At 38.4% G+C, this 27,407-nt stretch overlaps 1 protein-coding gene and 1 long non-coding RNA gene across 22 annotated transcripts in view; one reads left to right on the top strand and one right to left on the bottom strand.

Annotated features, from left to right (window-relative positions):
* Window positions 1–27,407, bottom strand: part of RUFY3 (RUN and FYVE domain containing 3) — a 91,729-nt gene that overhangs the window by 27,341 nt on the left and 36,981 nt on the right. For 20 of the 21 annotated variants that reach the window (XR_009494770.1, XM_010806206.4, XM_059887490.1 and 17 more), the window contains exons 2-4: window positions 6,725–6,898; window positions 5,805–5,922; window positions 4,880–4,981 (exon numbers count right to left, since the gene is read on the bottom strand). Coding sequence is in view for 20 of the 21 variants with exons in the window: in XM_010806206.4 (XP_010804508.1) it covers window positions 4,880–4,981; window positions 5,805–5,922; window positions 6,725–6,898 (394 nt within the window). In the remaining variant the exon portion in view is untranslated. Of the gene's footprint in view, window positions 1–4,879; window positions 4,982–5,804; window positions 5,923–6,724; window positions 6,899–26,119; window positions 26,174–27,407 lie in introns of all 21 variants that reach the window. The other variant, XM_059887503.1, reaches the window with a different exon arrangement.
* Window positions 10–3,161, top strand: LOC112447097 (uncharacterized). Its single transcript, XR_003035176.2, has 2 exons — window positions 10–210; window positions 3,065–3,161. It is a non-coding gene; the product is annotated as an uncharacterized lncRNA (long non-coding RNA).

Raw genomic sequence — 27,407 nt, 5'->3', positions numbered from 1 at the left:
CAAGAGAAATCCATGGAATGCTCTATGTAATAAAACCTCAAGAATCCAGTGATGTAATCATGAGACAAGAAGTAAAGCATTTGTCTTGTGGTTAAATATGGTCACCTATGATATTACTTGGATACTTCATTTTAGATAACAGGTACATGAACAGACTCTAGAAAATAGACTAGCAGAAAGAAAAGTGATCAGAACTGTGTTTTCACTGAAGTGAGTATTCATGCTTTCCCACATATTTATATTTGCAACGCACCAGGGGATAATTTTTCAATCTTTCATGCATCTAAAAAAATCATTAAGTTTGTTTTTAAAAACTACCTTTTTATTTGATCTGCTTTAGTTTTTATTTTACTAAATATACATATTTTAATTTCTATTTTACATTGAAGTATAGTTGATTTACAATATCATGTTATTCAGATATACAACAAAGTGATTTAGTAATACATATACATATATCCATTCTTTTTCAGATTCTTTCCCATATAGGTGATTAGAAAGCATTGAGTAGAGTTCCCTGTGCTATACATCAGGTCCATGTTATCTATTTTATATGTAACAGTGTGTACATGTCAATCCTAAACTTCTAATTATCCCTCCCTCCTCGATTTGCTTTATTTTAAATTCTATTTAAGTACCACATTCCTTTAACATAGTGAATAAACATTTAAAAAATGTAACTGTCAAATTAGTTACATTCTTTCGCTTTAGGCTAATTAGCAGAAGTTGCCTAACAAGCATGTATAATAGGTTGAGGATGATTTAAAATGCTTGTTATCTTTTATTTAATAAAATCAGTTTTCATTACCAAAAAAACAAAAAAAAAAAAACAGCACAAAAAGAGGTACACAAGAAACCCTGTAATTCTACCCACCAATGACCTGTTAAGACCTTGATATATAATGTTTCAGATCATTTATGGAGACATATACTAAAGGTCCATCTAGATAAGGCTATGGTTTTTCCAGTGGTCATGTATGGATGTGAGAGTTGGACTGTGAAGAAAGCTGAGTGCCCAAGAATTGATGCTTTTGAACTGTGGTGTTGGAGAAGACTCTTGAGAGTCCCTTGCACTGCAAGGAGATCCAAGCAGTCCATCCTAAAGGAGATCAGTCCTGGGTGTTCTTTGGAAGGAATGATACTGAAGCTGAAACTCCAATACTTTGGCCACCTCATGTGAAGAGTTGACTCATTGGAAAAGATCCTGATGGTGGGAGGGATTGGGGGCAGGAGAAGGGGACGACAGAGGATGAGATGGCTGGATGGCATCACCGACTCGATGGACATGAGTTTGAGTGAACTCTGGGGAGCTGGTGATGGACAGGGAGGCCTGGTGTGCTGCAATTCATGGGGTCGCAAAGAGTCAGGCACGACTGAGCAACTGAACTGAAGGGAACTGATACTTATTTTTGAGGGATACTAAAAGGGCTGCTGCTGCTGTTGCTAAGTCATTTCAGTCGTGTCCGACTCTGTGCGACCCAATAGATGGCAGTCCCCCAGGCTTCCCTGTCCCTGGGATTCTCCAGGCAAGAACACTGGAGTGGGTTGCCATTTCCTTCTCCAATGCATGAAAGTGAAAAGTCAAAGTGAAGTCGCTCAGTCATGTCTGACTCTTAGTGACCCCATGGACTGCAGCCTACCAGGCTCCTCCGCCCATGGGATTTTCCAGGCAAGAGTACTGGAGTGGGTTGCCAGTGCCTTCTCCGACGAAAAGGGCATTATACCATTAAATCATTGTGAATTTCTTTTTGTCTTAACAATACTGTGAGTATCTTTCTATTTCAATAGATAATTTTCTGCAGTTTCATTTATACTAGTTTTATACCATTCCACTGTATGACTGTAGTATAAGTATGTTCAGCCAAAACTCCCTTTTCCTTAGCCAACTCTCTAATCAACAGTTAGGCTAGTTTTGGCCTGTTCCCACAACTAATTCCACAGACCAGGCATAATGTGCTGAAAATGACTTTGAAATAAAAAAGTAAAAGAGAAACAAAGTACTTGAATGATTCTGAATGGATACAAATCCTAGAAGACCCCTGAATAATTAAATATTATTTCATGATGTACCCAAATTATCATTACATATAGATGAAATGACTTGAAATATTAATTTCAACCAATTTGATATCATAACTGAAACATCACTGCAATCTACTTGTTTTCAACAAAGTCACTTGGGACTGACTGTTCATGGTCAACCTCAATGATTGGTAATAATACATTTCATTGATGTGAGTTTCTCTTTTCTTTTTGATTCTCTATTAAAAATATTAACAAATGGTAAAACACTTCAAAAGCAGCACATGGATAATCTGCAAATTACCATCTCTCTTGATAACTGCACACATATTAATAGCCTGTGAAGAAAACTAAGAATTGGAATGAACAAGGTTCTTTAACACTTTATTCTTTCCCCAAAACCATACAGTACACATTTTCCTTTGTCTGGCTTCCCTTGTGCTTTATATGTGAGGTTTGTACACACTGTTGTATGCAATGGTAGCTCATTTGCTTCCAATGCTGGACAGTATTCCATTGTAGGAATAAACTACAGTGGATCCATTTCATTTGCTCTTTCAGTTGTACAGTCGACAGTACTTTTATGAACACTATTGCACATGGTTTTTGGTAGATATACACATGCATTTCTCTTAAGACATACCCAGGGTGTGAAAGTGCTGAGTCAAAGTGATTGAAAATGTTCTGTCTAGTTCATAAGACTGAACCCATTTAACTTTGGTGCTCTGTGGGTAAAGATCAAATTCTTTGGACCTCACTTTGAATCAATAATTTTGATTCAAATAATTTTGATTGAAGACACTCCCCTGTATCCTCCCTGGTAGCTCAGTCAGTGAAGAATCTGCCTGCAGTGCAGAAGACCTGGGTTTGATCCCTGGGTTGGGAAGATCCTCTGGAGACGGAAATGGCAACCCATTCCAGTATCCTTGCCTGGAAAATCCCATGGTCAGAGGAGTCAGGCAGGCTGCAGTCCATGGGGTCACAAAGAGGCGGGCAAGACTGAGGGACTAACACTTTCTCACTTTCTTTCTACTCCCTGTAGCGACCTACAGCTCGAACACTAGACCCTACGCCTCATCAAAGCTTGACCCTTGGAAAGTTGAGCCTTCTCTTTGTAGAAATAAATAAGCTATCCTGAATGGTTCTTGTTTCTCTTTTTCCTGGTTTGCTTAATTTTCTTAGGCAAGAAAACAGCAATCAATAGCATATGCAGCTGCAGCAACATTAAAACAATGCTCCATATTAGGTGCTGTAGTGCAATTTCTTGTAGAAGCTAGACTTTTGGAAAATTCAATCATGTCTTCAAATTCTGTTACTTGTTCGTATACTATTTCTCAGAGGCAATATGCTGTATTTGTATTTCTTTCAGTAAATATTAAAGTACTATAAGGTGCATAAAGACAAGTACACAAATCATACACTACGGCAGACTGTGTTTTCATAAAGAGAACATACCCATGTAACCACCACCATATTAAAAACAGTATGATTATCAGAACCTCCAAAACCACGTTATGCTCCCTTCTACTCCTGATTTAGTACCCTCACCCCACCAATGGTAGCTCTTTCCTGACTTCTTCTATCATGAAAGGTAAGGTGTGTATGTTTCTGAACTTTATATAAATGGAATAATACACAGAGTATTTTCCATGTCTGGTTTCCAACAAAACCAGATTAATCCATATGGCTGTGTGTAGCTGCTATATGGTATTTCACTGTATGAGTACGCCATAATTTACTTACCCATTCTACTGTGAATACACACTCGGGGTCTATTATAAATATTTGGGGCTGGTACATTCTAATAGATATGAACATTCCTGTTCATGCCTTTTGTTAAACATAACTATACATTTTTTATTGGATATAATAACTAGAAGTGGGATACTTGGTCACAAGAAATGCTTATGATCAGCTTTTATAGAGGATGGTAGTTTTTTTAAGTTTCTATATTAATTAACTCACCAGCAGAGTTACTATACATCTTCTTCAACACTTGGCATTATCTATCTTTTTCAATTTTGCCATTCTGGTGGTTGTGTGAGGTTATCACACTCTTGTTTTAACTCATATGTACAAATGGCTAGTGAAGTTAGGGATCTTCTCATGTGTTTACTGGCCATTTCAATTTCTTCTTTTGTGAAATGCTTGTTCAAGTCCTTTACTATTTTTATATTTGCTCATTTGCCTTTTTCTTTTTGGATTGAAGGACTGAGTTCTTTATATACCCTGAATATTCATCATTTGTTGAATATATGTATCACATATCACAAATATCTCCTTTAGAGTAATGAGTTGCCTTTCACTCTTAATCTAAAGAGTGTCTTTTGATAAACAGAAGTTCTTCATTTTAAGGTAACTAATTTATTCTTTTTTTTTTTTTCCTTTATAGGTAGAACTTTTTGTGTCCTGTTTGAGAAATTTTGGTATACTTTATGTGTCTTCTAAAAGCTTTATTGTTTGCTCTTTTCCATCTGTACCTATGACCCAACTTGAAACTATTTTGTGTGCTGCATTGGAATTTAATGTTACATGTCAACTTCTTGTCTTATAGAGCCTGGGTATATGTGAGTGTGTCAAAGCCTTTCCTGTTTTTCTGAAGGTGTTAAGTTTTGACCTGTCCTGCAAAGGACCATACCTATGCCACAGCGACAGTGTGAGCACACTTAATAGAAAAGCATCTAATCTTAAGCATGTGTGTGTGTTTGATGTGGGAGAAGGCATTAGCTGAACTATGTAAAACTGTCACGAATCAACCGCTTCTGATCCACTAAAGTGATAAATTTATATGATTCAACCTAATATGATACAGAACATACCGAGAAAAGGAGAAAGTTCAACAAGAAGATCTTCATACCTGAGAAGTTCCTTCTTATTGATCAAAGCTTTCATGTATTCTGAAAGTTTCTTTTGCATTAGTGCCAGACGAAGCCAGGCTCTTCCTCTGCCTACAGGTGTTCTACGAAAACACAGAAACCAAAAAACCAGTAGAAGCAGCGGCGGAGGCCACGGTGGGACAGGCTCATTCACTCCTGCTCATGATCCCTCAGTACAGTGCGTGTAATGAGGCACTCCTGACACACAGCCCCTCCGTCACCACACTCCTGTGTGAGGAGTTCTGTGAGGGCTGGTGGGGGCCGGGGTGTGCTGGGACAAATGTGCTTGTGAGGAATTCATTACTGAATGAGACTACAATTTGAAGACCTCTGGGAGGCCAAACTGAAAATGTCCCATCAGATTTGTTTTGGTAAATCCTAAGTTTAGTGTGAATCATGTAAGTACCCAAATAACAATAACGAGGACACAGGCCATTCAGACCTCTAACTGATTAAAATTAGGCCAATCTAGTTTGGGAAGGTAATCACCTACTCTTTTTCAAATTTCAAGGCAGGTTATGGATATCAGTCAGTTCCTGCAGTTCACTTGACAACTGTTTTAATCGTGGTTCTCAAACTCCAGAAGACAAGTCTAACATGCCACCTCCCTAGATCTGGTTTCTTGAGACTCACTAGCTGATATCCACAGTGCTTTGAAAAAAATAAGAGAATATTTGGTATTTTAACATGAAGACAACTTCTCTTAGGTCAATAATAATTATCCCTCACACTTCTCAATATTCTACATTACCAGGGCCCTCCTAACAATGTCTATTCATAACAACATTATGCATTTTGGATTGTTATGAAATACATTATGGTCATCATTGTCTTCCGTCTCACTCCTAAAGGAAGTAGTTGAGAAGAATGTTTTCCCTGACACATAGAATTCAACCTTAAACTTACTTAAGTCCTGGAAGATCTTTAACACTTGCTGTTATCTCTGCAGCTTCTGGAACAAGCTTTTCTACCAGTTCTAGAGGCCCCCAGAAGGATTTATTTTGTCCAAGAAAAGTTTTCTTAGCTAAGGTGATAAAAACAAAGCAGTAGTTTAATACTTTTTATATAAACATACTCTCAACACACACATACAAACATACCCTAGTAGCTATTCAGTGTGCTTTTCAGGGAATTAATCCCAGATTATCAGACAGTCTTAAAATTATTCATGCTTTCAGAATTGATAACATTTCATAAAAATAAAGTATTCCCTGCTTCCCAAGACTCAGCTCTTCCTCTTTCAGGAGGAATTTATGGCCCACCAGTATATGAACAATAAAATTTTTAATAATATCGTGCTTTAAGTTGTGTGGTATTAGTGAAGAAAACAGTCTAGTGGAAAAGAATATGTAACTCAGGAGCAGGTTATCAAAGATTGGGGAGGAAAAGAAGCAAAGGTGAATAACGCCAGGTCCTGCCCTTGAAAGCTTATGGTTAAGTGGGAAGAGCACGGAAGCAAGAGCCAGGACATCAGAGTTCTAGCACTTGCTTTGCCCCTACTTGCTGTGGGATTTTGAACAAATCATGCCCCACTCTAGAGCTATATCCACCAGTGAAGCACAATTGTCATCTTGAACTCGATACTTGTAACAGTGCTTCCAGCTCTAGCTTTTCAGGATCTGTATTTTTTTTAAGCCTTATACCGTCAAACATATTTCTGTACGCAAATGTACCAACATTCTGTACCCACATGTCGAATCCCAGTGGATTAATATGAATTCAAGAGGCTTCTTATTCTTTGGCTCCATAAGGAAAGTTTCTCTTCTTGAACACGTATTGCTAGGAAACAGGTGCGTGCGCATTCTCATTTTGAGGCCATGGCCTACCTTTCAAGCCATGTTTCAGGCAGTGCTCCATCACCACGAAGAACTGCTGCAGAGGTGCGTAGTCGGAATCCAGAGTTCTCCCCAGGTTCAGAGCAGATTCGATCAAGCCCTTGATACTCAGCTTGGCCATGTTCATCAGGTTCATGCGTTCGTTAGCCATGAGATAATTAGGATCTGCAAACCCAAGGGGGAGAGCGTGGAGCCTGGTTACTGGAAATAGCACATTTAAAAATTCAGTCTAATTTCACTACATTGACATCTGCATTGATGGTGCAAAAGTCACAGTGGGTAAGACTACTGGTGTCTTGGCAAGAATCAAGGCAGTGACACCAAATTATAGTAATAGTTGCTGTGTTCCTCTCCACCATGCACTTGCTATTTAAAAAAAAGAGAGAGATGCCAATCTTCCTTGGGAATATTCTTGGCAGAACACTAAAAGGTGTATTTATTTTATGAAAATTTACACCTTGAGTAGTCTTTTAATATTCTTACCAACGCCTTTGCCACTGTCCTGACCTAGGCTGGTCATAACTCAGTACTGCACAGCTCCCACACAGGCCGCTTTTACCCTGGCCCCGCCCCACCCATTCTCTACAGCTTGTGAAGCTCAAAAAAAATAAAGCCACTGTAGAAAAAAGGGATAAAGTGCTTAAACTTTGTTCCCAACATGTTATTTGCATTATTAGTATTTATACTAGGTAGAATTATTATTTAAACTGAGCATTCTTAAATGAACAATTAACATTATCAGTATAATGCAGTCTTAGAACTTAACCAACTGTGAAATTATTTTTAAGACTTAACATAGACTTAACGTGGCTCTCATCAACCAATTACACCATCTGGGGAAAGGGAAGAAATACCACATTTTACCTGACAAAAGTCTGAATCATCTTTGTTCCACAGGTGCGTACCCTGTGTCTGGTCCTGTGGGTTCTTACAATGATGACCTCAGTACCTCCTCACTGCACATTAGGAGACAGTTACACCAAGAGCACCAATTGATAGGGCAGAGAAATGAGGCTCCAAGAATAAAGGAGCTGACCCCAGGCACAGCCAGTACTACATGACAGAGCCAGAGTCTACACTCTGTCTTTCTGACTTCAAACCACGTGCTCCTGACAACTACAATCCACTTACAAACGCATCGGTGACTCCAAATAATGTGCATCCTTCCCTCTTGCTGACCATTCTTTTACACAGTTATCTTATTTAATTCTTGTGACTCCATCATTTAAGTGCTATTCCCCTTTCCAGGTGCTAAAGCCAGCCTGTAACGGTTTAGAGATCCAAGGCCAAACACTTCCTAAGTGGCAGAATATAGACCTGGATGTATTATAGCATGAAATGCTCTTTAATGCTCTTTCCACTATGACATCTGCATCCTCCCAAACACCAAATATGTTAAATTTCCATACAAATTGGAAAAGACCTAGAGAACTATGAAATGTTTTACCTTTTTTGGAGGACTAAAAGTAATACTAATAAAAGCCCATGCTCCCATAATAGAAACAAAGCAGAGATTATTTTATTCAAATTGTTCCAAGTAATTTTCTTCACACAATGTTTTCATTTATATCTGCTTTCATGGTTAAATGGAACAGAATCAACTGGCCAAATTCTAAGCTCACTTTCTTCTCCATTAAGTTTAAGAACTTGAGGTTTATACAAATTTTGGTTTGTTGTACTATTCTCCGAGGTAATTTCTTTAGAGGATAGTTTATTAGGAAGGTCAGAACTTCTATGTTGCCATTAATTCTTGCACATCAATAAATGTTTTAGGACCATGGCTCAAATCTGGTTTCTCTGTTTACTACAGGTCAAACTTGTCAAGAATGGAACAATCTCCCAAGGACAATGAAATACACAAAAAAACTATCCCTGAAAAAGAGCCATGAAGAACTTTATCAGATATTAACTTCCAACACTATGACCAGCATTTATGTGCACTGTACTGTATCTGACCTTCCACAATCCCTGGGAGAAAGGAATAGGGCAGGGGTGTGTGGGCTTGCATGGATGTTTGTGGAGAGCTGCTGGATTGCCCACTTAATGCAGGAAAACATGGCTGGAGTTGGATTAACTGGTGGTCCATAAGGTACCATTCTCTTGGCCTCAGGTCTGTAGACCATTGTCAGGAGGCATTTAACAGGAGGCTTCCTGTGTGCTGTTTTGGATCTGTCATGAACCCTCTGTTCCTTATTAATTCCTTAATATTCAGGAATTAAGAGGGGTGGCAAACCGCTCCCAGGGCTGAGGAATACATGCATTTCCTTCCTTAGTTTTTCCATATGGTGGTAAGTAATTATTTGCGACCCTCTTCCTTTTTATGAACCCTACAGTAAAAGTGATTATTTATAACCCTCTCTCTTTGATATGGATTGCCTTATGTTTCCTTGATAATTTGTAAGTCTGGACTTCTGATCTTTATCTTTGCTGAAAATAGCTACCTTATAAGACAGTATATATACCCATGCTATGTTGAATAAAACACCTTTGCTCCATCAGAGCTTGGGTCCCAGTGTCTTTCTTTCTCTCTCTTCTCTCTCCCTCCAGCTAGTTCTCTGGAGTGTAGAAACACATCATGCTCACTCTCCTGCCCGGGCTTCTAAGACCCTCTTGAGAAGGCGCACTGTGCTTTCACCCCCTCGAGGGGGCGCCCGGTGCCTTCGTGAGCGATGCAAGCCCTGTGTCAAGGACTTTATTGGTTTTCCGCGTAAACCAGGGAATATCAGCCTCTCTCTCTCTTTTACTTTCTTATGGTCGACTCCGGACCACCAGGTTCTGGTCCATTAAAGGACCTCAACAGACCATTAATTCAGGGCCCTAACAACAAAATTAGGGTTTAGGATAAGACGGTCGGTTGTGGTTGTTTTGTGAGGTAGTAACAAGGAACACCGGAGGAGGCAATGGCACCCCACTACAGTACTCTTGCCTGGAAAATCCCATGGATGGAGGAGCCTGGTAGGCTGCAGTCCATGGGGTCGCTAAGAGTTGGACATAACTGAGTGACTTCACTTTCACTTTTCACTTTCATGCATTGGAGAAGGAAATGGCAACCCACTCCAGTGTTCTTGCCTGGAGAATCCCAGGGACAGGGGAGCCTGGTGGGCTGCCGTCTATGGGGTCGCCCAGAGTCGGACACGACAGAAGAGACTCAGCAGCAACAACAAAATTAAACAATGCTGCTAGTCAACGTACACAACCTAACTCCAACCTGGTGACAACCAGTCACGTGGGGAGAGCTGGATTTGGAACAAGTACAAAACCCCAGGCTTTGAGGCATTTTTCCAGAAGTGGTGGTACCAGCTCTTCTACATTGCCTCATCTCATTGTAATCAGTAGCAGAAATGTTTAAGACAACTGGTTATAGTGTCTAGGATGCATAAACTACAGAAAGAAATTAAATTCCTAATAATGCAGTTTGCATAGGGAAATTAAATTCCTAATACTTTAGACTCCGGTTAGTATGGTGCTATAACCTGCTTGAATTAACATGTGTCAAACATAAACAGCCCTCCCATTCTTTAGGAAATATTACTCTCAACCTTGGCACTACTATATTTTGGGCCAGACAACTCCTTCTTGTGTGAGGCTGTTTTGTGAATTAAATTTAGTCGTAATGGATGCCTTTGCCCTATAGATGTCAGTAGCACCCTCTAGGCATGGCAACCCTAAATATCCCCAGATATGGCCAAGAGTCTGCAGAAGGACATCTTCTCCCTGTGGAGAACTATTATTCTGAACAAATGAAAGCAAGCCAAACAAAAATCAGGGTAATTTGACAACTAGACCTAAGAGCTCAAAAGAATTTATTGCTCATTATTAATTATTTAATACAAAAGTCAAATGATTATTTCATGCTTTATTATCAACATTTTTGTGTTAGCAGTGTATAAGAGTATGGTCATTACAATTAAGTTTGTTTCCTGGTTAGTTTAACTACGTGAAAATAATTAGTACTTATAAATTTTCTCCATTTTATAACTCTGGCTACTAACAATGAATATTACATCATTAGCTTGATTTGTCATAAGAAATTCTCTAGTCAGTTTGTTACCTGTCTTGAATTGTACTCAAGTATAAAATGATTTTGTGGAACTAATGTACGCTGTGAAAAAAGGGCTGCAATGACTGGAAGAGAGTATGGAGGGACTTATGAAGGGGAGGTAAAGTTCTGCTTGATGTGGTGTTAGTTTTGTGAACTTGGGGAGTATGTGAAAAACCACTGAGCTGCAGCCATCACAAAGAATGAAATAACGCCATTTGCAGCAACAGGGGTGGACCTGGAGATTATCATACCAAGTGAAGTCATAGAAAGACAAATGTCATATGATATCACCTCTGTGCAGAATCTAAAAAAAAAATGATACCAATGAACTTATCTACAAAATAGAAACAGACTCACAGACTTAGAGAAAAAACATCTGGTTTACCAGGGACGAAGAGTTGGGCAGAGGGATAGAGTTTGGGACTGACATATACACGTTGCTCTATTTAAAACAAACAACTAGGAACCTCCCTGGCAGTCCAATGGTTGGGACTTCACCTTCCAAAGCGGGGGATGTAGATTTGACCCCTGGTTGGGAGCTAAGATCCCACATCCATCACAGAAAAAAACCAAGAACATAAAACAGAAGCAATATTGTGACAAATTCAATAAAGACTTAAAAAAAAAAGTCCACATCAAAATGTGCTTTAAAAAATAGATAGCCAGCAGGGACCTAAAACATTAACTAATTAAAAAAAAAAAAAAGAAATGTGGAAGTGGATGTAAGATTCTAGCTGTCCTCTCTGAGGCCAGACATTAAACAAATTTCCCCAAATATAACACATGACACCTTCTTGCAACATTTTAGGGGAAGAAATACAGTTTTCATGAAAAGTAAGTTATCTATATTAACATGTAAAGGGGTAGTTATTAAATGAATGAATATTTTTTAAAAATTGATTGAGCTGAATACTTATAATGTGATCTTTTCTATTTCAGGCTTATAACTATAAAAGGTTTTTAAAAGTTCTATTTTTATTGTATAGACCAAAAATTATTTTTAAATGCATAACTTTCACAATGTTGTTAGTCTTACTTTTTCTATGAGAAAAAATAATTAAAATTTTAATTCTTCACAATGCTAACATTCAACACTATTTCTCCAAAACTGAACTTTCGTTTATTCATTCAAGCATCTACTGGGTGTTAGACAAATAAACAAAACCGAACTTTTGTTTATTCATTCATTAAGCATCTACTGGGTGTTAGACACTGTATTTAATGCTGGGAACCCAGGGATAAAAGACCTAGTCCTCAACACTGAAGTGCTTACTATTCATCAAACTTGGGTAAATAGATGCCTAAAGAACAAAACTGGGCAGCTTACAGAGAATGCTTGAAATTTTGGAATAAACATTAACATTTTCAACCACAATTAACTTTATTACAGGACAACTAAAATGTCTTCATGTTGAGCCATATACATCCATTTTATGGAATCGAATGTAAATTTTATATATATTTAAAGCTAAGATAGTGAAAGTGAGAGTTGATCAGTTGTGTCCAACTCTTTGCAACCCCATGGACTGTAACCCACCAGGCTGTCCATGGAATTCTCCAGGCAAGAATACTGGAGTGGGTAGTCATTTCCTTGTCCAGGGGGTTGGTGGCTCGGATGGTAAAGACAGTAGATATGATATTAATGTAGGATTTCAGGCAAGTTCTAAGTCCAATACGATTTCCTCGGCCATTGGATGTATTCTTCAGAAAAGTTTAATATCTATTACCCATGCCTATTACATAACATTGTACTGAGGTTGGCAGACCAATGCAATTAGAGAAGACAAAGAAACATATAACCTGTAAAACCGTGGATCATGTATTATTGCTCTCAAACAATCTAATGTTACACCCAGAAAATCAAACTAAAATTTTTACAGAAACATAATAATTCACAGAGGTACCAGAGCACAAAATTAATATATAGAAACCACTAGATGCCACTAGAAACCACTAAAGGATGAGACTTTTAAGTTCAGTCTTAAAAGATAAAGAGAAATTAGGCAAGGAAGGGTTAGGAGGAGAGCCATGAAAGGAGCAGAAATGAAGTACAGCTAGGGTGAAGGCACAGAAATATGGAAGAACATAGCATGTGGAAGAAACCAAAATTGAAGAAAATGCAGTAAGTTTATGATACATATAAGTAAGACCTGTGAGATGAGACAAGGAAAATAGGTAAGGGAGAGATGCTAAGGGCTCTGTTCAAGGAACATAGATTTTACCTTAAAGCCAGCAAAGATTTTGATGTGAGGTGTAATGTCACAGATTTGAATTTTAGAGAAGCTGTTCTAGCAGCCTTGTAGAAGATGGATCAGAAGGGACTCAGAGCTCAAGAGCAAGTAAGGTTTACTGCAAAAGCTGAGGAGAGAAATTATGATCAGGGTTGGAACTAGAGCAGTGGGTGCTGTGTGGAGAAGAGGGAGTTGGCTTTGAGAGACTTCTAGAGGTAGAATATCTGAATTTCACGACTTGATGACCACATGGATTGAAAGAAGAAAGAGAAGGAATGGAGAGCAAGCTCTGTGTTTCTAATTTTGGTGATTATCTGGTTGTTTCTAGATTTGGATGGTGGTATAAACAGTCTTGATGGGAAACACAGCAGGAGCAGTGGACTAAAGAAACCCTGTAGAAACGACTGTAGTTATAATAAACTATATTGGTTTTCAAATCAAGGTCCTTTTAAGAGCATATGGGTCTTGACTACACCTCTTTAAGGCTGCTAATTTCCATATGAGGAAGTTTTCATAAATTTTACAGTCATGTGCTCATCGAGTCAATAGCAGTGAAAAAAATGGACCCAAAGTCACGTCGCTAAGTGACATTTAGTCACACTATTCTGCAAACCAATCATCTCTCCAAGATCCTATTTTACCTCCTTATAGTGCAATGATGGGTTTCCCAGGTGGCTCAGCTGGTAAAGAATCCACCTGCAGTGCGGGAGATCCGCGTTCGATTGCTGGGTTGGGAAGATACCCTGGAGAAGGGGACGGCTACCCACTCTAGTATTCTGGCCTGGAGAATTCCATGGACTGTAGAGTCCATAGAGTCACAAAAAGCTGGACACGACTGAGGGACCTTCACTTTCACTTTCATAATGCAATGATGAATGCACATATGGAGAAATACTGAAATGTTTTATTAATAACTGAAGCAAAGTAAATTATATTTAACACTATGTTAATATTAAGTATGCTACATCATACCCAATTCTTGGTAAAGTGGGAATGATTCATATGTAGTACAACAATAACTTTTATCTTAAATGTGAAACAGAACAGTTGTCATAGAGAAATTTCCCAATGATACCTAAAAGCATTAATATGAGACTTAAAATGACCAACTAACAGAAAGATATTGAAAGGAAAGCTTACTTGAAGTTCAAAATGACTGAAGACCAATAATTCCTAAATAAAGCTATTTTGGACTTCTGTTGTAACAGTTCTTAAGAGTATAAAATTAAGTATAAAATGAATTTCCCATTACAGTGAAAGAAATTACTGAAGGTACTAAAAAGACCTTGTAATAAAACACCATTTAACTATTTGATGACAAATTTATACAAAAGAATTATGAATTTTTATTCAATCTTCATCTAAAAATAATCAATATGGAAGATAGTATGGAGATTCCTTAAAAAACTAGGAATAAAACCATCATATGACCCAGCAATCCCACTCATAGGTATATACCTTAAGGAAACTTTTTCAAAATTGAAAAAGACACATGTATCCCATTGTTTTTTGCAACACTATTTACAATAGCTAGAACATGGAAGCAATCTAGACGTCCCATCGACAGATGAATGGATAAAGAAGTTGTGGTACATATACACAATGGAATACTACTCAGCCATAAAAAGGAATGCATCTGAGTCAGTTCTGATGAGGTGGATGAACCTAGAACCTATTATACAGAATGAAATGAGTCAGAGAAAGATAAAATACCGTATTCTAATACATATATACAGAATCTAGAAAAATGGTACTGAAGAATTTATTTATAGGGCAGCAATGGAAAAAATGGAAAAAGAGACATAGAGGATAGACTTATGGACATGGGTAGAGAGGTGGAAAGGGTGAGATGTATGAAGAGTAACATGGAAACTTGCATTACCATATGTAAAATAGCCAACGGGAATTTGCTGTATGGCTCAGGAAACTCAAACAGGGGCTCTTTATTAATCTAGAGGAGTGGGATGGGGTGGGAGATGGGAGAGAGGTTCAAAAGGGAGGGGATGTATCTATGGCTGATTCATGTTGAGGTTTGACAGAAAACAAAATCCTGTAAAGCAATTATCTTTCAATTAAAAAATATATTAAAAAATATAGGGCCCTTAGATTATCTATGTATCTATATCTGTTTCTATTCTCCTTAATGTCATTTGAGATATCAAATAAGCTTCTACTCAAGAGTAATAAAGAAGAAATTCACTTAAGTAATATTTTCCCTGGGTTGAAATCCGTTAAAGGAGTTAAGAAAATTTAACTAGAGGGACTTCCCTGGTGGTCCAGTGGTTAAGACTGCATGCTTCCATGTTGTCAGTTTACCTGCCTGAAATATTTTCAGACCTAGTTTTGACAGTTTCTACATTATGTTAAAATGAATTTTTTTTTTTTTTTTTTCTCCAAAGACTCCATGCTTCCAATCCTGGGGACATGGGTTCAGTCCCTGGTTGGGGAACTAGGATCCCCCATGCTGTGCGGTAGGGCCAAAAAATAAATAAATAAAATAAATTTAACCATAAATTTATTTATCCTGATTGCTACCTTTTCTTAGTAATAGCATACTCAAAGATATATTTTGCTATTTACCCTGATTGTTACCTTTGCTTAGTAATAGCATACTCAAAGATATTTTTGCTAAAATCAAGCCTTATCAGCAGAAAGACTATATCCACCCAATAGCCTTACTCTATTTGACCTGAATCATCTGTGCTAATTAGCTTGTTATATGATGCCAGGCAGGGAATCTTACTTCTTTGAGGCCTGTTTCCTCAACTGTAAAATTAGTTGTTCAGTAATTTTTTTAAAAGAGACATCACATACCTGTATCACTCATAATTAATCACAGCACTAATTCTCAAGCAGGGGGCACACTAATATGCCTGGAATGGGGAGAAACAACATGGTTTGAAAAACCCCACTAACAACTCTGATACCAAATGACCTAGATTCTTACCACTCCAAGTGTGGTCCTAGAACATCAACATTGGCATTGCCTGGAAGCGAAATGGGAAAACTTGCCCTCCAGCGTTACAACTGAATCAGATTCTGCACTTCAACCAAAACCTAAACCAATCGGTATACGCATTGATGTTTGTGAAGCAGTGAACTGGTGCTTCTAGCTCCAGCATGTCCTAATTCCATGATTTCATAGATAGATTCATCAAGGGCAATCAATAAATACATTTATCAGTAGAAAGCCCTAAGGAGAAAAGAACAGTAAAGATTAGAGTAGAAATCAATAGCAAATAAAACTACTGAGAAAAATCAATGAAACTCAAAGTTGACTCTGAAAAGATCAGTAACACTGACAAATGGATAGACTGCCCAACAGAAACAGAATTACTAAAATGAGAAATGAAGAGGACACACTACTATTGACCTCACAGAAACAAAAAGGATTGTATGGGCAGTTGTATGCCAACATATTAGATAACCTAGATAAAAAGGACAATTTTTAAGAAAGATAAACTACCAAAACTGGCTCAAGAAGAAACAGAAAATCTGAATAGAACTATAGTAAGTAAAGATATTAAATTCATAATAAAAAGCACATCCCGTAAAGAAGAAGCCAAAACCAGATTGTTTCACTATTGAAATTTACCAGACATTTAAAGAATTAATGCCAATTTTTCACAAACATTATATGAAATGTCCAGAAGAGGCAAATCTATAGAAACAGGGAGTAGGTTAGTATAGTTGTCAGTAACTGGAAGGAAGGGTGAATAGGGAGTGAATGCTGATGGGTACAGAGTTTCTTTGTAGGGTGATGAAAATATTCTGGGATTAGACAGTGGTGATGAAGCCACAACTTTGTGAATATACAACAACCACTGAACTGTACAGTTTAAAGTGGTAACCCTTAATGATATGTGAGTTATACCTCAATAAAGCTTTAATTTAAAAAAAAAAATTAAAACTTAAGACATAATAAAATATAGCATATGGATCCTGATTTTAAAAAACTGACAAGCACTTTGAAAATGGGCTGAATAGTACATACTATTAGGAAATTTTTGTTAATTTTGTTAGGTGTAGTACTGAATATTTACAGGTAATAAGCCAATGTTTAGAGTTTGCTTTAAAATACTCTAGAAAAATGTGGGGGTGATAGATGAAATAAGATCAGCATACAGTGATAATAATTGAAGCTGAGTGATGGAAAAGTTAAGAGTTTCTTATGTTACTCTCTCTACTTTATGTACTTGGAAAATTCCACAATTAAAAATAGTTTCTGCTTTCTCTTGCTTCAGGTCATGGTTTACCTGCTAGACTCCAGTAAGAATTCAGTGCTGTTTTCTTCTTCCCTGAACATAACCAAAAAAACCCCTTTTGACTGCCATTAGCATTGAAATGAATGAGTATTTCTGGATATTTAGTATTCCAAAGCCACTCACCGGTATACTCTTACTCATTTTTAGTCAGGTACTGTGAAATAAAGCGATCAATCAATCAATCTCTCTCTGTCCCCACCTCCTAATACAGAGCTCTTAAAATCTTAATAACTTCCCAAGTGATAAGAGCCATAGGAGCATCTTTTGTTATATTCTGTTTCTCTCTAGTTCCTGAAATAGCTCCACATCAAAGGTAAAAGGAGTACCTTTGTTATTCCTAACAACTTCCTCTCAATCAGAGTTTATGCTAGTGAGGTGAATTTTAGAAGGCCTCCAAACCGAGATGGGGGGTGGGGGTGTTGGGGGGGCTGGTGGCCAGGGGAAACCAGTGGTGCGATAAGTTGGGACTTTCAGCCATCACTTCCCACCTACAAATCCAGGGAGGGGAGGGGGCGGGAGATTGGAGAGTGCAATCATAAGAGTAGCAGTAGTAGTCGCTCAGTTGTGTCTCAGTCGTGTCTGACTGTGCGACCCCACAGACTGTGGCCCACCAGACTCCTCTGTCGATGGGATTCTCCAGGCAAGAATACTGGAGTGGGTCATCATTCCCTTCTCCAGAGGATCTTCCTGACCCAGGGATTGAACCTGGGTCTCCTGCATTGCAGGCAGATTCTTTACCACCTGAGCTACAAGGAACCAGGTTTTAATCAATGATTAAATCATAATCATTTGAGGCCTACATACTGAGGCTCCATAAAAACCATAATGGAAGGGTTCAGAGAGCTTCTGAACATACTGAGGTGATGGGAGGGTGATGTGCCCAGAGAAGGTATGGAAGTTTTGTGCTCCTATGCGTCTCTTTCATCTGGCTGTTCTTGAGTTGTGTTCTGTTAGAACCCACCTGTAATCTAGCAAATAAACTCTTCCTGAGTTGTGTGAACTGGTCTAGCCAATTATAAAACTTGAGGAGGGGGTCATGAAAACCTCTAACTTCGAGCTGGTGGATCAGAGCATGGGTGACAACTTAGACTTGTGATCTGCGTTGAAAGTCAAGGGGCGTCTTGTGGAGCCTGTGTTAACCCCAGAGAGATAGAGTCCGAATTGAAGTGATGTTGGAGAACTGGTGGGTGTGAGAAAAAGAAAAAACCCACATTCAGAGTCAGAACACTGTGAGCAATAGAGGAAAACACTGCTTTCTTTTAGGTAACCATTTCTAATTTTTAAAAGATGTTCATTTCTAATCCAGCTTGTCCAAGAGTTCCCTAGGAAATCACACTGATCTCCTCTTCACTGGGCTCCCAGTAGGATACTATAGTCAAGTTTAGTTTCGGCAAGTTTCCCAGGCTTCTTCAAGTACCTTTACCTGAAGAATTCCTTCCACACCACTGAAGAATACCCAGATTATTTCTGGGAACATCTAGAAGTTGGGACAATTGTCAATCTTCTTTGTTTTGATGCAACATAAGAAATTTAGGTGTTAAGTACAAATTCAAGAGTTCCCTGCTCTGCTCAATTTATTCCACAGAAATAATTTAAGTATTAGGGGGCACACTGTGACTTAGAACAGTTAGATCTCTGATCTAGAAGAGTTAGAGCTGTCTTTCTCACATCCCCTGAGTGATGCTGGGGAAATTTCTCATGTCTTTTTATCTAACTTGTAAGATACGGAGAGAGGACAATCCTTCTGGGACTTCCTGCACTACTGTAAGTCTTCATGGGTTGTATCAAGACTGCCAGGCCCTGATTGCTCTATTACCCAGGCCACTTCCTGGGGTTGCTTCTGCAACTGATCATTGTGAGACATGATGAGGCTTTACTGCTGCTTCCTATAAAAGCATCTGTTCCCCAAACTCAGTGTTCCTCAGCTGCAACATAGAAACACCATGCACACAGCATCTTCCTGATGCTCCCAGGTGCAACTCTGATGCAAGAGGAACTGATACTAATGTGCTGATGCTCAGGCTGCCCACTGTGTCGTGGATAGTAACGTTTTTCATTGTGTCCTTTACCAGTATCCAAGAAACAGTAATAGAATGGTTTTTTAGTTTGTAAGCAGAGTAAATCCCAACCTTGACAAAATACAGGCATAATCTCTACCCTTAATTTAACTTCCTGGAATACTGTATACTCATGCTCCAAATGAGACAATACCAAATCAATATAAAGATAAAAGCATGATAACTGCAGTACAGGATTTGAGGCAGAACCTAAATATGAACTCACAGACAACATGGAAGAAAGTATTCCACGTGGTGGGAATGGGTATGTGAAATGAGGTGAGGGAGATAAGAACACAGTGGGGAGCACTCTCTTCTTGGTGGGTAGAGTTAAATGACAGGTCTGTAACACTAGACCTGAATATCCAGGAAGCAGGCAGTGGGAACCCACTGTGGGTTCTGAGCAGGGAAGTCATATGATTAAAACACTGTTTGAGGATGACTGCGTGCGTGCTAAGTCACTTGTTGTGTCTGACTCTTTGCGACCCTATGGACTGTAGCCCACCAGCCTCTGTCCATGGGATTTTCCAGGCAAAAATACTGGAGTGGGTTGCCATGCCCTCCTCCAGGGGATCTTCCCAACCCAGGCACCAAACTCGCATCGTTTACATCTCTTGCACTGGTAGGCAGGTTCTTTACCATTAGCATCACCTGGGAAGCTCCTTAAAAGGATTATGCACAGTAAATTTGAATAATTTGGGGGAGAGGATCAAAATGGCTTAACTTGAAGAATCGTACCTGTTAAGGAAACAGGAGTGAAGAATAACCTAACATTTTCACCCTGTGAGCCTGGAATACTGTGCTAAAAATGGAAATGAAAAACACTGAATAACTGTTTTGGAAGTAAGGGGTTAAAAAAAAAAAGGACCCAATGATGTGGAAGCATTCTATAATAATTTTTATCACACAGTTATAAATACGAACTAAAGTTTGGGGTTGGATAATTACTAGCAAAGGGATAATGGGTGCAATGATTAGAAATAAGATGTTTTCATCAGAGGAGATGGTCTAAAGCAAAATAGAAGGATGCAAGATCACTGGCTCAGCCTGTAAAGGGTGCTGGAACAGAACGCAACATACTGGCAATGCTGGAAGAGCTCTTTTGCTTATATCTTGGTAGCAAGAGCTAAAATAGATATATAACAGAGAGGCAGTACAGGAAACTGGACTATCAAACTAAAGTTCACAACTCCTTAGTGGGGTATAAAAAATCGATTTATTATAGTATGTCTCATATATTAAGGTTATGTGTTGTTTTAAGAAACTTTTGTAGAAATCAATGATGTGTGTGTGGAGTTCTGATGAAAAGTATTTTTGAGAGTCAACTAGGTTTGAACTTTGGTATAGTGGGTGACACAGCTCTGAAACTAGTTTGCTGGCATTTGAACTTCCCTTAGCTGTGTAACCCTAAGCAAGTTTCTTTTTTCCTTTCTTTTTTTTTGGCACTTAACCATTTTGAGATAATTGTAGCTTCATAAGCAGTTGTAAGACATAATAGAGAGATACTGTGTACACTTAACCTAGTTCTCCCAAAGGTAAGATTTTGCAAAAGTAGAGTAACTTATGACCAGGATGTGACATTGAACTGTGTCACAAGGATCCCTCATTTTGACTTTTTATAGCCACAAGCATTTCCCTCCTGCCTCCTACCCTGTTATAACCCATGGCAACTACTAATCTATTTTCCATTTCTGTAGTGCTGTCATTTCAAGAATGTTATATAAATGGAATCAAACAATATGTAACTTTTAAAATTGGCTTTATTTTTTTGTTTTCACTCAGCATAATTCTTGAGGGATCCATCCAGGTTATCAATAGTTTGTTCCTTTTTATTGCTGAGTAGTATTACACTGTGAAAGTTTCTTAACTCTGCAGGCCTTACTTCTTTTATCCATAAGATGATGATAGGGTTCTGAAGATTAAACAAGCTCATGGGTGTTAAATATTTAGAAATGCTTAGGCTGTACTAAGAATAAAAAATTGTTAGCTTTCAAAAGTATTATGGTCCTCCATAGATAAATTACACAATTTTATTTAATTTAAAATAAGTCTTCAGAGACTGCCCTGGTGGTTCAGTAGTTAAGAATTTGCCTGTTAATGCAGGGGCTGCTGCTGCTACGTTGCTTCAGTCGTGTCCGACTCTGTGTGACCCCATAGACGGCAGCCCACCAGACTCCCCCGTCCCTGGGATTCTCCAGGGAAGAACACTGGAGTGGGTTGCCATTTCCTTCTTCAATGCATGAAAGGAAAAGTGAAAGTGAAGTTGCTCAGTCCTGTCGGACTCTTTTCGACCCCATGGACTGCAGCCTACCAGGTTCCTCTGTCCATGGGATTTTCCAGGTGAGAGTACTGGAGTGGGTTGCCATTGCCTTCTCCTCCAATGCAGGGGATTTGTGTTCAATTCCTGGTCCAGAAAGATACCACATGCCCCAGAGCAACTAAGCCCATGTGACAAGTACTGACCCCATGTGCCCTAGAGACTGTGCTCCACAAGAGCAGCCACTGCAATGAGAAACCCAAGCACCGCAAGCAAAAGAATAGTCCCTGCTCACAGCAACTAGAGAAATAACACAGCAATAAAGACCTAGTGCAGCCAAAACTAACTAAATAAATATTGAAAAAAAAAAACCTTCATTGAACATATGTGTGATACAGTACTGAAGGTGAAGGTGAAGTTGCTCAGTCGTGTCCGACTCTTTGCGACACCATGGACTACAGCCTACCAGGCTCCTCCGTCCATGGGATTTTCCAGGCAAGAGTGCTGGAGTGGATTGCCATTTCCTTCTCCAGGGGATCTTCCCGACCCAGGAAATGAACCCGGGTCTCCCGCATTGCAGGCAGACGCTTTACCGTCTGAGCCTCCGGGGAAGCCCGATACAGTACTAGATGCTAAAACAAATCTCTTAGATATATTCCTTCCATTTTTCAAGATGACGGACATCAAGTCTTAACTCATGAAATACATCAAGGGACCAGTAAGCCATCTTGATCAGGTATTATTTCACATAAGTATATTATTTCCCTAATTCAAATAACATCCCAGCCACTCCAGTGCTCAAAGAGATGAGTAATCTGGGTAACTGCAAATATACAGAATCTGTTTAAAAGGTTTGTAATAAGTACAGATAGGAATTCAGTATTTAGTGAGAACTAAAGAGGGTAAACCATGTGCTTTTATTATTTCATTTAGTCTTCATAATCTTTTAGTGAGTTTCAAAACTTTTCAACCTGAATTAATAGCACATATGAGATGATATGTAAGATAATTGACCAATGTTGTAAACATGATACAATTCTGTCCTAAGAAGACATTTCATATTCTACCAGACGTAAGTTATAGACATGTTGACTGTAAAACCAACCATCACTGTAAGAAATCAGTTCACCGGAAAAACCTTCAATCTTGCCAAAATCAAAACAAAACACAAGAAAAATCAAACACCAAAATGAACAGTTAAATCTGTGACCTCCTAGAGTTTGGTATTTTAAAAAGCAGTTTTTCAGGAAAATGGAAGCTAGTGTTAACACTTTGCCTATTAAAAAGCCACCTCTTTTGACACAGCCATAATAACTGATAAGAAATATAATTAAAACAGCTTAGCAGTGAAGGGTCTCCTGAAAAGATCTGAGCCTACATACATCAGTAGCTTTCTCCAGGTCTGACTGCAGGCTCCTCTCCCAACCCTGAGCTGCTATGGTTGTTATGTGTTGGTAATACTCCATAGTGAAAGTCAAAGTGTTAGTCACTCGGTTGGGTCCGACTCTTTGCGGCTGTGTGGACTGTAGCCTGCCAGGCTCCTCTGTCCATGAGATTCTCCAGGCAAGAATACTGGAGTGGGTTACCACGCCCTCCTCCAGGGGATCTTCCCGACCCAAGGACTGAACCAGCGTCTCCTGCATTGCAGGCAGATTCTTTACCATCTGAGCCATCAGGGAAGCCTGACTCATAAATTCCAGTATTTCATACAACTGAAATGAGACACAAGATGCAGAAAATTCTATACAAACGTAAGGATGCAATGACTCAAAAGAGTTAACAAGTAAAGCCATTTTCCTTCCTTGACTCTGATTTTCTTTTTTAAGCTGTATTGCAGTAAGACTTTCCTGTAAATAGGTTCTTGGCTAACATTACCATATTCCACTTTACTGGTAGGGATCATCAAAGTAATACAACTCACATCTTCTTACATGCACCCTTATATTCATAGCAGCATTATTCACAATAACCAAGAAATGGAAGCAACCTAAGTGTCCAACAACAGAGCAATGAATAAATAAGATGTGGTACATATATACAATGGAATATTACTAAGCCATAAAACAGAATGAAATAATGTTCTTTGCAGCTATAAAAAAAAAGCACAAAATAATGCTATTTGGTTTCAACTAGAGATTATCACACTAAGTCAATCAGAAAAACAAATACCATGTGACATCACTTATTATTTGTGGAACCTAAAATATGACACAAAGTAACCTATTTATGAAACAGAAACAGAATCAGGGACACTGAAAACAAACTGGTGGTTGCCAAAGGGGAGGGCCCTGGTGGAGGGATGGAGTGGGTGTCTGCGATCAGCAGATGCAAACTGGCATGCATAGAATGGATAAACAACAAGGTCCTCCTGTGTAGCACAGGAAACTATATTCAGATTCCTGTGATAAACCATAATTGAAAAGAATATGAAAAAGAATATGTGTGTGTGTGGGTATGGCTTCCCATACCCACACATATACATGTATGGGCTTCCCTGGTGGCTCAGATGGTAAAGCGTCTGCCTACAACACAGGAGACCCGGGTTCGATCCCTGGGTCAGGAAGATCCCCCGGAGAAGGAAATGGCAACCCACTCCAGTGTTCTTCCCTGGAGAATCCCATGGATGGAGGAGCCTGGTGGGCTACAGTCCATGGGGTCGCAAAGAGTCGGACGCAATTGAGCAACTTCACTTTCACTTTATATGTATAACTGAGTCACTTTGCCATACAGCAGTAATTAATACAATATAGTTCAGTTATACTTTAAAAAAATTCATATCTTGGTTTTTTTTTTCCCTTTCTGATTTCCCCTCTAATGATTCACAAAAATTTCATCAAAAAAGAAATGAAAAAGAGGAGGCTGACTCACACAGTAGGCTTGATCTTACAGCAGTAATTCATATCAAAGAAACAGAATTTTGCCAAGACTAAGTCATAGAGAAGAAGTCTATTAAGAAGGACACGGATTTGTTGGCCTTTATGTATGAAGTCTATTAAAGGAATCAAAACCTTAAACCTGTTTAGTGTCTGGTAAATAATAATCATAATCAAAATGGCAGCTAACATAGCAGACAGTACTCACGCAATGAATCAACACGGCTCTCTTTTTTTCCTCATCTAGAAACTCTCAGGACTAGATAATACTGATCTGTTTTTTTCTTTAGAATACATATAGCTAATTATATTAAAAGTAAAACCTAAGACAGAATAAAAAGATAGTTTGATTCTAGGAAATGGCATGAAACTCAGGATAACTGACTCACTGAAAGTAAAGTGCTGAAGAAGAAACTATTGGGCATCAATGGAGAGAGAAACTGACTTATATTTTTGTTCAGTGTGACCAAATCTACCAAGGACAATACTGTCCCAAGCTGATATGAGTACCAAGAATTTTAAGATGATCTCTGCTCTCAAGGATTTTACACTTTAGCTATGAATGCAAACACACAAGAAGGAGAGAACAAGAAAAAACCTTAAGCTCCAGGTTCTGCAGGACTTGAGTTTATGGATAAATGAACTGTGTCAAAGCTGTCAGGGAGTGCTTCCGTAGAGTTCTCATGAAGAGACTGGGGGTGCGGAGCTGGGGGCAGGGAGAAGGGGAGTGAATGTTCTGGTTGGGATGTCACGGGAACAAGGCAGGAGAGGAGGTTGAGTGCAGCTCATGCAGTCAGTGGAAAGGCCAGTGTGGGCAGAGCGGTGGGTGGTCGTGAGCTAAGAGAATGTACACTGAAGCTGGGGAGCTTTCAGTTGCCCAGCCAAAGTGGAAGTAAAATGATATAGTGAAGTGGAGCCAGACTTCAATTTTTCTTATAAAAAGTGTAGATCACCTTGAGCTCCTTAAAGTAATGTACTGATTATGGAAGAAATAATTACTGGTTTGGGAGCCTTCATGCATTAAAATGTATGTGCTACTTGTCAAAGAAATTCCACCAGAAAGGAATGCTATAAGATGACTAAGCTCAAGGTGCTTACTCTGATGGAAATCTACAAATCAGAGCAACATTCCAGACCAAATACTTGATGTTCCTGGGGTCTGTTTTTAAACTGTTTGTGAAATTCAAAGAAATAGGTGTGTATATATATATATATATATATATATATATATATATACACACACACACACACACACACACACACACACGTATATATACATTTTTAAATGAATGATATAAAAACATTTACATTTTCCTAAGAAACAAATGAAAAGACAGAAAAAATTGATACAATCTTGAAATAAAGTCCCCTTTGAACATGTCATTTAACAAATATCCTGAAGGAACAGCATAAACATATATTAATGCCACTTTACTTGGAACCATAAAGATTTTAAATGCAAGACTCTGAAAACCCTACTCCTGTATGAAGCACCTGCATGGACAATCTGGCAAACAAGCTTACTGCTCCAGCTACTGTCAATGGGAAATAAAACCTAAAGTAGACACTTCCTCTTATGGAAAACGATCAAAAGGTGGTTAGAAAATTAAAAGAAAGAAAGGAAAAAAAAAAAGGCTGAAAGATGCTGGTGTGGCACGCACCTTCTGTATCATCGCGCATTTGCTCCACCAAATCTGTCAAATCCTCCCAAGAGTCTTTGCAAACGGCAAAAAGAAAGGAAAAGAAAGATAAAATGTCATGCAAGCCAAGAAAGAAAAGTGTTATCAAAAACAAGGTATCAAAAGGGGTAACTGAAAGGGGGATTCCTAGAACTCTTTGGGCGTAACCAGGAGATTAGCAGTGAAAAGTGCTGGGGACGTACCCAAGGAGCCATGCGACACTAACCAAGCAGATATATCAACTATGACTGTTAAACATGTCTCAAAGCTAAGATTAACAATTTCAAAGCTTCTCATCAGAGGAGAGAAAGATGTACATCCCATAAAAAGTAACCGATTTTTTTTCCCACCGAAAATCAAGATTTGCATTCTTTAATATTTATTTTGACCTTCCGTGAAGCTAAAACACATGTGGAGTGTTTTTTAGACTCAGGCCAAATATTATGATGGAAATCTAGTGACTTTTCTTAAAATAAATGGTGGCTTAGACAGTAAAAATAAAGAACAATCTAAATACTTGTCCCAAGCCCTCCACCCCGATGGTTCTCTTTCCTCAAAACAAAAATAAAGGAAAAATTGCTGTTAAAAATAAATCACTTATAATTCAATAAAGATAAGACGTTGACTCAATTTAATGTATAGTACTCTTTCCTCTTACTATAAATTCAACGTTTTTTAAAATTAAATTTGATTAGCACATAGTTGCTTTACAATGTTGTGTTAGTTTCAACTGTACAGCAGAGTGCATCAGCTATCTGTATACACAGCCTCTTTTTGGATTTCCTTCCCCACTATAAATTCAATACTCTTGTATACAGAATATTCCATGTGAGGCAAAAGGACAAGAATGTCAAGATTTCAAATATAAACGATACTTCATTATAGTTTCTTCTAACAGTGTCTTAAGCTGTAAGATCATTATCTGTTCTATAAAATTTGAGAACCTACAGAAATTTAAAAAAAAAATGGATTAGCTTCATCCTTCAGAAACTGAAACCATTACACACAACTGCAACATTCATACTTAAACTCACAAAATCATGTGAATTTTATATGTATAAATACTTAGCAAATAAATGTAAGTTCTCAGAGGATAAAGCATAGCAAAAATAAGAAAGTGAGCAAAGAATATTTTGCCCATGATAAGCCCTCTTTCTTAAAAAATTTATCATGGAAGTCAGCGTTGGATCTGAAGCAATAACTTGAAACAACCATCTAGAAAAAGAATTTATCATTTGTCCTTTTCTCACAAGTTTATTAAATTATCACT

The sequence above is a fragment of the Bos taurus genome, chromosome 6 (genome assembly GCF_002263795.3).
Source record: "Bos taurus isolate L1 Dominette 01449 registration number 42190680 breed Hereford chromosome 6, ARS-UCD2.0, whole genome shotgun sequence".
Taxonomy (NCBI): domain Eukaryota; kingdom Metazoa; phylum Chordata; class Mammalia; order Artiodactyla; family Bovidae; genus Bos; species Bos taurus.
Note: the sequence above shows the minus strand (reverse complement) of the source record. Positions and strands in the feature narration are given on the sequence as shown.